The 13,722-nt window shown below is 41.9% G+C and overlaps 2 protein-coding genes across 2 annotated transcripts in view; both read right to left on the bottom strand.

Moving 5' to 3' along the window:
* Positions 1 to 5,619, bottom strand: part of TUBGCP6 (tubulin gamma complex component 6) — a 39,937-nt gene extending 34,318 nt beyond the window's left edge. Inside the window, exons 1-10 of the mRNA XM_066318590.1 lie at positions 5,553 to 5,619; positions 4,573 to 4,707; positions 4,164 to 4,260; positions 3,430 to 3,527; positions 3,249 to 3,353; positions 2,983 to 3,051; positions 2,216 to 2,342; positions 1,682 to 1,747; positions 1,266 to 1,325; positions 804 to 893 (exon numbers count right to left, since the gene is read on the bottom strand). Coding sequence (XP_066174687.1) covers positions 804 to 893; positions 1,266 to 1,325; positions 1,682 to 1,747; positions 2,216 to 2,342; positions 2,983 to 3,051; positions 3,249 to 3,353; positions 3,430 to 3,527; positions 4,164 to 4,260; positions 4,573 to 4,707; positions 5,553 to 5,617 — 912 coding nt within the window. The 5' untranslated portion in view covers positions 5,618 to 5,619. The remainder of the gene's footprint in view (positions 1 to 803; positions 894 to 1,265; positions 1,326 to 1,681; positions 1,748 to 2,215; positions 2,343 to 2,982; positions 3,052 to 3,248; positions 3,354 to 3,429; positions 3,528 to 4,163; positions 4,261 to 4,572; positions 4,708 to 5,552) is intronic.
* Positions 5,620 to 8,899: 3,280 nt separating this feature from the next.
* On the bottom strand, positions 8,900 to 12,982 carry LOC136361977 (secreted frizzled-related protein 2-like). Its single transcript, XM_066320259.1, has 4 exons — positions 12,696 to 12,982; positions 11,970 to 12,139; positions 10,298 to 10,390; positions 8,900 to 9,210 (listed from the first exon to the last, which is right to left on the bottom strand). The coding sequence occupies exons 1-4, from the start codon at positions 12,980 to 12,982 to the stop codon at positions 8,900 to 8,902; spliced, it is 861 nt and encodes a 286-aa protein (XP_066176356.1).
* Between the last annotated feature and the right edge of the window lie 740 nt (positions 12,983 to 13,722).

Below are 13,722 nucleotides of genomic sequence, written 5' to 3'. Positions count from 1 at the left end.
TTTGGAGAAGAAGATGGATTTAAGACAGCTAGGTGACATGCAGGGAGCCATCTATCACCTACGGAGCAGTCACACCATCTGTGGTAGGAGTGAATGCTTCTTTGCACTTCAGCTAATAGATAAAAATATCTGTAATAACCTGCTAGAGAGAAGGATGATGGAAGAAAGGTCATGCAAAACAAGAGGTCAAGTGAATCAATTAATCTACAGCTCACTCCTGAAGACCTTCTTGGCATCAATATTTCCACACACTCATTTACCCAAAAAGCCACTATTTCTCTAACGTGCAGCAGAAATAGGGAGTTGAAGTCTAGATTTCAAAAGGAGAAGACATTTTAATTGTTTAAAAGGAGAATAAAAAAGAGCTCCTAAAGAGCCTGCATACAGTCATTAAATCAAAAAAAGAGGGAATTTTCTAAGTGCTCCATTACTAAGTAAGAGTATATTTAGGTTAAAGGTTTTATAAAGTGTCCTGAAGTAAAATATACTTGTAAAAACACTGGTAATAGAGCCTATTCACTAAATACATTTAAATGAATTTGGGACTGCCAAGAGCAGTAGACTAATCACTGTTCACAAGAACTGAACAGATTTTAGAAGATATGTTTTTTTGAATGATGAGCATATGGCTCCTTTGTTTTAAAACCCTAAAGTGTAAGAGTGCTGTCAAATCTTAACAATTTTTGCATTCCTGGTACTCAAAAGAAAGATAAAAATAAGAAATTATTTTGTTAAGAAGTTTTGCCTTAGATGGCTCAAATACAAAGACCTTTCCCCTGGGAGTACATTTCAAAAGTCTTTACCTCTAAGATGACACACAGCTTTCCATTAGCTAACTGCATCAGGAAATGGGTAAGGTGGGCAAAAACCTCAGGAGTGGCATTCATCTGACCCTAAACCAAAGAAAAACATTTAAGAGATGACACCTTGATTCAGAAACACTGGTAAGAAACCCAATCTGAAGCACCCAACTCTGAGATGGAATCCCAGAACACTTGTCTCTCATTATATCAAACAGAATGCTGAACCAACTGCATTTAAGGAAGGTGAAAAAAAAAAATCCACATTAATTACACATATGGGATAATCTGTCTTTACATGTCTTTTTGAAATGTTTAATGAACTTGGCTCAGCTTAAAGACTCACGCATTTATTTTTAGCTTGATCAAAGTGAATTTCACTTAGCAATCAGAGGACATTAAAACAGCAGGAATGTTTTCCTAATAGATTCATGACAGACAACACAAAGACCACAGGTTACTTACTTCAGGGTCACCAATTCCAGAATCATATCCAGAGGAGACAAGAACCAGTTCAGGATCAAACTGTTATAAAAGAGAGACAGCTGTAGCACATCTTTATGTCCTATTTTCAATTTTGTATGGGATTTTGACTGTACCATGATCAGCTGTTATTTCAATTAGAATATGAACACACATAAGGATTCTCCTTGAATACATTACCCTTTCACACTATTTCCTGCTGGAGAAGCTGCAGATGATTATGTTGAATATTTAAAAGCTAAAATTCCATAAATACTAATCAGTTGATCAGGGCAACGTCATACCAGCAGAATAAATGTATGAACTGTGCTACTGGCAATTACTGAATTTCTGTAAAATATTCAATGGTATCTGTTTAAGAAACACTTAGGAAGTACTCTTTGGCAGGAAAAAATTACCTCAAAAGCCATCGGAAGCAACACATGGAAAAACGCGGCGAGATAATCTGAATTTCCCATCCCAACCTGAAAAATATGAGAAACATTGGTCATGTTTTCCAGCTGGAATGATCAATTTTCTAAGGTTCTTTGAGACTTTAGGGAAAGACAGGAAAAGTTAAAAATGAGTGAATCTTATAAAGTACAGTAAACACCCATAAATATCCACCATTTTTAATCTTAATGAGCTTCAGTTCCTGCTAAACAAGGACAGATGTAACTGTCTCCTGAAACATTTTTGATTTGATGGCTAGGCAAGATATTGAAGTAAAAATGAGTGGGTAAATTTTTCTCTCCTTTTTATTTTTCAAACCTTATCACATTTTGAGCCATATTTTTCCAGCAGATATTCCCCCTGGCAGGAAGGATATACACTATGTAAGACATTTGCCAAGCAAGTGAGGCAGTGGAGTTACTCAGAAAGTGTTACAGGAGGATAGAGGATGAGATACAAAGCTATTGCACTTGCTTTGTTGTGCTGTAAACAATATTTACCTTATTCCAAGGCAAATTTATGTTAAAACCTTTTCCTTTTCCCAGACCCACAGCATCATAATCAGATTCTTTGAGAGATGGCCAGAATTCCTGATGTTCATAGCGATGCCAAGAAAAGTACAAAACACTGAAAATAAAAAAAAATAAAAAATCTGAATTGACAAAACTATTGTGGGAAATTACTTTATATCTTGAACCTGGTGACTATATTGCCTGAAAGCAAGAAAATAAAACTATCCTATCCTTTCCTCTTAGTTCTCTCAAAGGGTTTAGACTGTGAAAATTGGTACTGTAGGTCCTATGCCAAAATTAACCTGAAAATTGACATGCTAAAAATGTCTTGTAAGCATGGACTCCATACAGATCAAACACAAGGAATTCTCAGAACAGCACACTTGTTTCTAGAACCTACTTATATTGCTTTTCCAAAAAAATACAAAGCTCATGTATTTTATCCAGCTAGTGCTTGAAGACTTCAATTGAGAGATTCATCTGAACAGAGAACAGATGTACTACTTGAGTACTGGCAAACCAAGATAATCTTATTGCTTATTTTGTTCGTTATTCTTTAAAATAGAGCAGATTTACATTTTATTTTGATTTAGGTATTTCCTTCTATTTCATAACAAATGAAGAACAGAGACTAAAATAGCAAGGTGAATGTTTTGCAAGATTCTAATTTTAGAAGTTTAAGAAATCTTACTCTCTAGAAAGGCAAGCAATCTTTAAACAGCCTATATTAAAGAAGAAAAAAAAATCCTTCAAACCTTGGATCTTCTTCAAATATATATTGAGTTCCTTGCCCGTGGTGCACATCCCAGTCAACAATTAGGATTCTATACACATCAGAAAAAGAAAACATTCAGAGAAAGAGGCACAGTATCTTAATCTACAGAAGGTATAAATGAAAAATGTTTTTCTGAACCAAAAGGAACATGACACCCAGAAAGCTCTAGACATTAATCTAAACTAATACAATATCAAACTGTTGTTTACATATGAAAAGCTTCCTTAGAGTCATCCATGCACTCACCTCTGCAGACCATATTTCAGTTTTGCATATTCTGCTGCAATAGCAACGTTGTTGAACAAACAGAACCCGTTAGCTGCGTTTCTCTGGCTGTGGTGACCTGGAGGTCTGAACCAAAATTTTATAAATTACTCAGAACAAAAGAAATTCTGCCAAGTGCAAACTTCCTCAGGCATCTCCTTACCTGACTAGTGCCATTCCATTGTGCACTCTCCCCGACATCACAGCGTCCACCAGCTGCAAAGCTGCTCCTACTGCTAATCTGGCACAGTGGTAAGTGCTCTGGGAAAGAGAAACTCATCAGCTTAAACAAGGCACACAGGACATGCTTTAGCACCCCAACAGCAAACTGCCCTGACATAATTCTACCCCCCTGAAGCTATATGAAGGTAGCTGAAACAGAACTTGACAACACAGGTTCCTTCCCTTATGGTTACCAGTGATCACCACAATCTGTATGAGGATGTTCTCTGTGGAGCAGGTAAAAAATGTGAGATGGATGGATTGAGTGGAGTAACATGGCATCTTTGAAAATAATGAATGAAACCCTACAGAAACATAACACGGAAGACTTCATCTCATGGCACAACATTTAAAAGCAATTGTTACCAAAAGGTGATCTTCAGGTCACTAAGGGTCTACAGTGACACTAAGTGACAAAAACAGAGCTAAAATTTGAGTAGTGCATTATACTGGTGTGATACAATTACGAAACAGATGACAGGACACTTGAGCAATTTAAATTACAGCATTATACTAAACTAGAAACCGATAATGATAATACCATAAATAAATGTGAGACTACATCAGTAGCAAAAAAAGTATTTTTAATCTTCCCCTTCTTAGAAAAATGCCACTCAGGTGAAGTAACACAAATAGTTGTAACTCCCAACAGAGGAAGCAGTTTAACTTACACACCGGATGAAAGAAAAAAGCATCATAATTTTCAGAGACCCTTTTCAGCTCCTCCTCATTCATTGTCTGAGTGTTTTTTGCCACTTCCAAGTGCTCTACACTGCAGGGGAAAGAGAGATGAATACAACCCTTAAGTAAGCAACTATAAGTTTTTTTTAGTTTACTTGTATTCCTATGTATAAATCAGCATCCATTGCTTACAACCCCACAGAGTGAGAATGTAGATTTAGTGGGATAGCAGATTCACAATTCAGGACCTATGCCACGCTCAACATTGTGACACATTTTGCATTGAAATTAACTGAAGCCATTGAATTTTGGAACACTCTTTTCAAATGGACCAAAATACAATCTGGAGATACAAGATCTGCTGTTTCATTGAATTAATCTGAATGAAAGTTAAGTTTCAGACCTGTGCGCCAACAGGATCTCCTCCTCACTTCCTTCTCTGACAGGCACATGGACACATCTTTCCACAAGATGGTAACTTCTAAGCAGCTCATAGGAGGATGAAAGTCTTTCTGGCACTTCAATATCACAAATGGGACTAAAAATAAGCAATAATTACATTACTATAATACTATACCAGCACAGGTAACTAATATACTTAATAAAGCCTAGCTTTTAACTCCCATTTTAAGAAAATTCATGACCCTAAAAGAGAAATACATGAGAGCAAAAATGAAAAAAAAAAATCTTTAAGTATTTTCTGTTTTGGAACTGAGTCAGAAATTGATTCTAAAATATGTAAGCAAAAACAAATCTTAAAAAACCTCAAACCAACCATACAATAGCATTGTTTTTTGCTTCCTCTCTCACTTAAGAGGAAAAGTTGCAATTCTTAACCACAGACACGGGAATGCTGCAATTAAAAGCTGCAGGTTACAGTGAAGGGGAACAGAGGAGAAGCAGGTTTGGGAGAGAAGACAACAGATTGTTACTCTGAGCACTGCAAAGGAGCTCCTCTAATTTATGCAAATTTAAGCAATATACCAATTTCTAACTGAATGTAATTGACATGTTTCAGCTGAGTGAATGCGTCTACATACTTTTTCAGGGTCAACAATACTTCAGCTTTATAAATGATTTAATTAGCTTAAAACACATTATTTAGGGGACTACTCAGATGCCTCATCCTCTTGTTAAGGCCTCCCAGACTGGATGCCTGCAGCTCCTCAATTCCAGTTTCAGATAATCATTACAGTACCTAGATACAAACTGCAAATAAAACATTTTTTTTTCCTCCTTAAGAAAAGACTTTGTATTCACTCCGAAATTACAGGATGTATCACCAGATACTTCCTATTACACTTACCAAAAATGCATTTATTTGGTACTGCTCTCACGAGTCCTAATAAAGATCTATACATAAAAACAACCGCAGCGACTTACTCACTCCAGAGGAGTTTGTGGGTGGTCATCTCCTCATCATAAATGAGCGCTGTTCCTGAAGACATTGCTACAAGTGAGCAATGTGAGCAAAGTGAGAAACCTAAAGAGACACATTTCACATCAGAAATACACTTAAACCAGTTACTTTTGTACTAGATAGCGAGAATGTAACTACAGAGCACCTGCTTGCACGAAGCTTTGTACTTCAGACTTTGTACTTAGAGAACGAAATCAAAGAAAAGCATTATAAAGACTCCAGATTGTGACAAAACTGCACCCACGGGAATTGGGTGTGGGCAGGCAGGATTCCCAGTGACGGAGTGTGGGAGAGCCGGGGGCTGTTATTCCTGGAGCGGGGGTACCTCCGGAGCCGCAGGAGCAGCCGGGGCTGAGGGCACGGGCCGCCTCCTCCACTCGTGATTTGCTAAAAAAATATGGATATTGATCTAATACCGATACCCAACTCTGACGGACAAAGACTCTCTAACAGTTTGAAGTTACAAAGTGTGTGTTTATCACGACGCCGGGCAGCGTGCGGGATCGCTCCCAAACACACACCGCAATTTACAGATGATCACAGGGTCTTTTTATGGACAGGAGTATTGAATACTCAAAACACAAATGCATATTCATAACTCTGGTCCATCCCACTCCCCGCTTCGTATGGTAATTAGCCAAAAAGCAATTAAGCATGCGTAGTTTGTTCTTTGAAATGGGTCGGTGGTCCGTCTTATGGGGTGGGGTCTCAAAATGATGAAGTAGGATGCGTCTTCCTCGCTTTGCCTTTTTAACCTTTTAGTGTTGGTGACACCTGAAAATCCTGTTTTCTCAAGACTATCTGATTTATGATCACACTGTGTTCTTGGAGTCTATTGATTAAGTTGACAGGTCTCCTGATTTATCAGTTCCTTAAATCCGGCTTCTGTTAAAAAAAAGTTTACCTCAACACTGTCTAGTTAGTAAAGGGAAGTCTACGTCAGCAATATCTAGTTTAACTAAAGTCCTTTATTCTTCAAAATGTAAAGGGAAGTCTACGTCAGCAATATGTAGTTTAACTAAAGTCCTTAACTCTTCAAAATTAATATCTCACACGGACTTACCGGGCGGCGAGGCCGGAGCGCGCTGAGCTGCACAGCCACAGAGCACGAACAGCGCGATCCCACACACCACGGCGGCACGGGGATCTGTTTGATTTACACCTTTATCGGCCTTTCAGAATCCGCAGAGAGAGGAAGAAGCCGACGGGCGGATGGCAGCGCGCCGCCGGCCGCGGGGCCGCGCACCCTCAGCCCGGGGCGGCCCGCCCGGCCGCGCCCCTCACGGGCGGCCTCTCCTGGGAACCAGCCCCGCGTACGGCCCACGCCGTCTGAGGGCGGGCCCCGGGCGGGCCCCGGGCAGGCTCCGGGCAGGCTCCGGGCCAAACCCGGCTGTGGGCGGGCCAGCACAGCCTCCGCCCCGCCCGGAGCGCCGCTGGGCCCGGGGCCGCGCTCCGCCCGCCGCGCTGTGCCGGGGACACCGGGGACACAGGGGACACAGGAGACACGGGGGACACAGGGGACACCGGGGACACCGAGGACATCGGGGACACCGGGGACACAGGGGACACCGGGGACACCGGGCACACCGGGGACATCGGGGACATCGGGGACATCGGGGACATCGGGCACACCGGGGACACCGGGGACACCGGGCACACCGGGCACATCGGGGACACCGGGGACATCGGGGACACCGGGCACACCGGGGACACCGGGGACACCGGGCACACCGGGCACATCGGGGACACCGGGCACACCGGGGACATCGGGGACATCGGGGACATCGGGGACATCGGGCACACCGGGGACACCGGGGACACCGGGCACACCGGGCACATCGGGGACACCGGGGACATCGGGGACACCGGGGACACCGGGGACACCGGGCACACCGGGCACATCGGGGACACCGGGCACACCGGAGACACCGGGCACACCGGGGACATCGGGGACACCGGGGACACCGGGCACATCGGGGACACCGGGGACACCGGGCACACCGGGGACACCGGCGACACCGGCCCGCCCTGGGAGGGTTTTACCGTGCCGCTGACCCCGGAGCGAAACACCCCGCAGCCCCGGCAGCGCGGCACGCTCTGACATGATGAGGAGTAAAGGAAGAAGCTGGGCTGAGGGAGGGCCCCTCCATTCCCGCCATTCTGATGCCTCTCCTGAGGGGTGTGAGCGCTGCTTCCCTCGGCTCCTGCTAATCCCCAGTCCGTGGTAAAAAGTGATGGAACAGATGTCATCGCATTCAATAATATACAAACCTGCGCTTTTGGGGAAGGTATCCGAAACCCAAGCGCGAATTTTAGACATCTACTGCCCGTGAGTTTTCTCCGTGTTTGTTTCCAGAAAATAGAATAAACGCTGTATTATTGAAATAGTGATGGAACAGATGTCATCACATTCAATAATATACAAACCTGCGCTTTTGGGGAAGGTATCTGAAACCCAAGCACGAATTTTAGAAACGTACCGCCCATTAGTTTTCTACGTGTTTGTTTCCAGAAAATATAATAAACACTGTATTATTGAAATAGTTCCTAATTAATGTGTTACCACCTGTGACTGTGTTTATTGCACACATTTATAAAACTCAAGTTCTGTCCATCTTGGTGTCGCCTTTAATGCCAGTGTATTGCACTGACCGTGAAGATGCTAATAATGTATTTACTGTATTTTTTTTTAATATTTTGACTCCATTAGTTCCCTGCAAATTAATTTAATTTAAATTAAATTAATTTTAATAATGTGTCTGAAAATGAAAAGGGACTTTTCAATGGCAAGGATCTGATTTATGACGCCCTGTAACCAAATCTTCTCGCGACTGGGCCCAGCCATACCGTGTTTAGTTACTTATTCCTCTTTATTCCAGTCTGATTCCGTCAAAAGCGACCAGCAGAGGGCTGCCTCCTTTCAGAATACTCCAACGGGAGAAAATGAGGTGGATTCGTGAAGCATTAAGCAAGGGAAAGTTTAGGTAACTGGAGAGAGTGGGTGGTATAAATACATTTAAAGTCAGCTGGATTTGAAACTGGTTTATGCTGGGTTTTGCACATATTGCTTTTTTTTTAAAAATCATAACTCAAAGAAACACTTATCCATAGCTGTCCAAGTTCAAACAGGATGAGAGCAGCCGTAACACTACCAAAAGGAAGCCTGATAACTCTGGGGTTTGAGTTCAACTTACACCACAATTTAAAAGGAAATTAAAGCTTTATATTCAACCTATAATACATTCCTATTTACAAGAGAGGTTTGGCATGAGAGGTATAATCATCTTTTTACAAACAATACGATAAATATTTACAAGCATTTATGGTATCTCCACTTCTGAGTGGCCAAGGTCAGCTGGGAGTCCTTCCTCTGCCAGCGATAAACCTGTTTTACTAAAAGGATTCCCTCCTCAATATTCCCCACAAGGAGATACACCATGGGACGGTGGGTTGGAGTCATCCTCTCTATACATTTTTCATTGATTAGCAGCCACTGGTGGATCATACTCTGAGTTTCATAGGGCAAGAGTGAGCCCTGGGTAATGAATTCCACCTGGCATTCAATGTTATACTCTTGGTCCTCCAATGCTGTTCTCTTCTTGGACAGCTTTACTTTCACTGCTAAGGAAAAAGGAAAAGGAAATGCAAGTCAGACCATTTCTCAAATGTAATGAGAGACAGTACCAGTGAAAACAGCGTAAGTCCTTAAAAATACAATCATAATTTATGCTGACAGAGTATGGTGAGGCTTTTTCCAGCAGAAGTTTAAAACACTTTTGAAAAAATAAATTTTATGTAGTCAAGAGGGGTTTTTGTCCCATTGAATTAGGTGACTTGGAAAAAATATTTTCACAAGCATAAGTAATCTATTTTTACCATCACCATGTTATATCAGACTTTGGGTAATTACATATTGTAAGCTGTGGGTCTTGTTCTTGTATCACAAAACTGCCTAGCAATTGCCCAAGCAATTTTCCTTGTCCATATGTGGAATCTCTAGGCAAAAATAACTTGCTGATAGCACCCTTTTAGATATTCTCTTTTCATTTTAGGCATCTACCTACCCCACTTGATTCCATCAACACTTGTTAGCATGACATTTGTTTGTATTTCATGATCTAATTCTAGCCAAAGTCGGTGAAAATCTCTGCACTGCCATCAAAGGGCTTTCCAGGAAGTGTCTAAGGCAAACTCCACTCATCACTCCAACAAGACAACAGGAGGTAAGAATTCATTTTACTGATATGGTTTTCTAAGTCTCTTCAGTAAGTTAGGTATCACAAAAAACTCATTCACAAAAGTAGCAAAGATACACCGTACACTGGTAAAACATCAAAGCTTTACTTTCAATTTAAATGCTAATAAAAGGCAAACTCGCTTATTTAGCTGCTTTTGATAGAAATATTTCCCATAAAGCACGTTGTAGCCAACTAGACCAGAAAAGCTATTTGGTTGGAAATCAGATCATTAATAAATCTTTCATGCACAATAAATCCTCTTTATATTTAGATTAGAAAGAACCTATTCTGTAAACCAACCTAAAGCTAAGTTAGCAGCCAAACTCTTAATCCCTTGAAATCCCTGCAGAAACTGTCACTAATTGTAATCCTGCTTTTAAAGCATTTAGAAGAAGAGTCTCTTTAACACCAGGTACATTAGCAAGGACTTGTTAGTCTCTTTAACACCAGGTACATTAACAAGGACTTACCAAAGTTACTATCACAGAAAACTTCAAGAACTCTTTTGTGTGTAAAGAATTCCTCCACTGCTGGGCAGGTCTGGCAGGTAGGCTTTGGTACAACTGATAAGAAATTACAAGGTCTCATTGTTATCTTTTAGAATAATTTGTTTTAATTTTCTGTTGTCAAAGCTGAGAACCCACTGTTTAACCACAGGGATGACAGACAAAATACACATCAAATACAGGGCCAGTGGTAATAGGTAAAAAAAGTCAACACACTTCTCTGAAAATAAGGCTAGAGATAAAAAGGAATTTAATTTTCCATGCACATTCAGCCCTTGTTCAGACTGACAAGATCAACTATCAGCAACAAATAAAGTAACAAATACAATATAATTTTTAACACAGCTACAGTGGGAGGCAAGGGGTTAGGTGGCTGATTCTGTCAGTCACTCTGTGGTCAGCTGTGCTAGGCCTGTGAATATACATGAATTTGGGTATGCTAGCAGCAACTTAATCTTACTCTTTCCCATAGATTTAATAAGTGTGAGTGCATTTGAAGATTTGAACATTAATGCCAAGATAGCTCATGTTTCTTTAAGGAAAATTAGATAAAATCATCCCAATTTTCCTAAGCCGATCAGAGAACCAACTTGTCGTATAGATAAAAGCATCTGTGATGAGGGCCACTGATAAGCCTATAAAGAGACCTCAAAACAATTCAAACACGGTGTGCTGCTGTGTGTTTGACACTGCCCACGGCTGTGCAGGGTGATGGTTGCCTTCCTCCACTGCTGCACTGCTGACTTACAGCACTGGAGGGCTGCAGCCTCCAGCACGGGCACCCTGCCACCCTGCAGGGGACATCTGTGGACGGTGGGGACAAGGAACTCTGCAGACCTGAGATAGTCTAGAAATACGTGGGTTTATTGCAAGGGTGGTGGGTAAAGAGGGCTGCTTTCAGCCACCAGCCTGGGCTGAAGGGAAGCCCCAAAGAGAGAGGGAGAGAGGGCGGGGGGGTGAGGTGAGGGAGGTAAAAAAGCTACGAGGAGTAAGAGAGGTGAGAAGAGTGCCGGGGTCAGGGCAGTAGGAGAGAGGGAGGTAGAAGAAGAAGAGGGAGAGAAGGGGGAAAAGAAGGGAAGGGAAGGCAAAGAGAGCGAGGTCCTTATTCCAACAAATTATATCTCCTTTTGTGCTGAAAATTCTAATTTACAGTGACCAACCGGCACAAGATACAAAACCTACAACTTTGCATGCAACCTATGAGAACTACTAAATTACCATATCATCCTAAATTCTAAACTCTAAAAACTACTCTCCTTATCTACTTTTTCCTTGATGCCTTGGCAGAGTGGAGAGGGGCTGCATTCTTGGGTCCTTTTGTTTTCTGTCCTTCAACCTATCTCCAGTTAATCACCATCCTCCTGCCTGCCATGCCCACATCTCAAATCTGGCCTTCATTTCTATTTCTCTCACAGATTTTATATCTGCAGTATTTCTTACCAGACAATCATATCCATAAGCCCTTCCTGTCCCATCTTTCCCAGCACCACCCATCTGCATGGACACATGGAGCAGTAAAGGTGGGCTTGACTGATTTACAAAATCACAGAAGGTCTGGGGACAGTGTCCCTTGTATCTCCTTGATCCCCAGGAATACAGGGTATGACCACCCTCCCCTCCACCATCCTGGAGCTACCTTTATGCAAGTATTTGTGGTCCTTGGTGAGAGGTGCCAGGCACATGTCCTCATCTCCTGGGAATCTGTCACAGTCCAGGCTGGCAGGCCAGGGGTGGCCGTGGCAGAGGAGCACAGGGGCACAGCTGTCACGGACAGCAACACACATACTCCTACAAGGATGGATGAACCTGTTGTTGGAGGAAATAGCAGGCTGAGTCAGTTAGCTCAGTGATAACAGAAACTATTGCAACAGTGATTCCTACAAAACTATTGCAGCAGTGATTCCTAAAAGTACAGAATCTATGCTGACATTCAGCATCCTTCAATAATAATATAATTCCAGAAGCAGCAGCTATGAAAATTATGCATGCAGTCTGTGTATGGACTGAGCTTGCAATATTTAGTTGTGATTTTAAAAATGCGTTTATGACAACCTGAGAAAAGCTTCAGTATGAGCCTGATTCTATCCACTGTAGGTGCTTCAACCCTAAATGAATAAGAATAAAGTTCAGCTGTAACAAAATAAAACATTATTTCCTTTTACAACACCATTCCTGTTCCCAAGGTAAAGTTGAAGTGAAACACATTTTCAGTACCTTTTTTTCCTGATGAATACAAAAAAGCTAACAGAATTACTTCAGAAAGAGTAGAAGATCACCTTTAGATTATGATAAACATGCATTTGATTTCATTCCTGTCCTGGCAAATAAAGGCTGGAGCTTTGTACAGTGCTGTGATACTTACGTATCTAAACAGATGGGTGCAAACAGGGAGCACAGGAACGTCCTCACGTGAGGGTGACAGTCTGTGTGTGCAAGGTGCTGCCAGGTGGTGGATTTTTGGATAACCTCTGCCATGCTTGTGTGTCCCATCAGGTTGGGAAGTCTCATTTCAGAGTATCCAATCTTGTGGCACATGCCCATCTCCTTGGGTATCACTACGCATTTCGTGGATAATCCAATGTCCAAGGCTGTTGCCACCCTTAGGAAACCATTCACGGCAAAAAAAAGTATTTTTGCAATCAACAACATCTTCCAGTGGCTCCTGGGCTGCTGAACAGGGAGCTGTCAAACCACTCAAGTGCAGAGGCATGCTGGAAACCTTGTGGCTTATATATCCCAAGAGCTTAATGAACTCTTGGTTATCAACTGCTTATCAAATCACTCGAGACAAGACCAGGCCTTATTGCCTAATCAAGGGATTGTTGTGACAGCCAGGGAGGTGGAGAAAAAGTGTAGCTGCATGTTCCCCAAGGACAATGATTTGGAACAAGCCTTTTGCATGTCCCATGGTGTCAGTGGCTGCAGCATGCTATGTAGCATATTAAATTTTGACACCCGGAAGGTTCAGTATGTGCTTTCAAAAACAAATTAAGAGATCCCCCAGAAACGGGGTTGGGCAGACATGCTGTCTCCTGGGGCTTCTGTGTCTCCTTTGTTTTCAGACACTGCTGACATGACAGAAAAAACCAGCCCAGATTGACTTATCAAGTGAAAATGTTTTGCTTGTGCTAATGGCCCATGTCTCTTCCACTGCTTTACAATGTAGAAGAGGCACTTTCTTTTGGTAAGCACTATAAAACATCTGCTATTAACCAAGTATTTTGACTAGAAGTTTAGATTCCTATTGTGTGACATGCTAAAGGCCCCAACTTCTATTAACTTTAATAGACACCTGAAAATGCAGAATTGAATTTGTAGCACTGTTGTGACTATCAGTATTTACTCAGGAAAAAAAAACCAAAAACAAACAGTTACACATTTTTATTCTT

Source organism: Sylvia atricapilla, chromosome 5, assembly GCF_009819655.1.
Source record: "Sylvia atricapilla isolate bSylAtr1 chromosome 5, bSylAtr1.pri, whole genome shotgun sequence".
In the NCBI taxonomy this organism is placed as follows: Eukaryota; Metazoa; Chordata; class Aves; order Passeriformes; family Sylviidae; genus Sylvia; species Sylvia atricapilla.
Note: the sequence above shows the minus strand (reverse complement) of the source record. Positions and strands in the feature narration are given on the sequence as shown.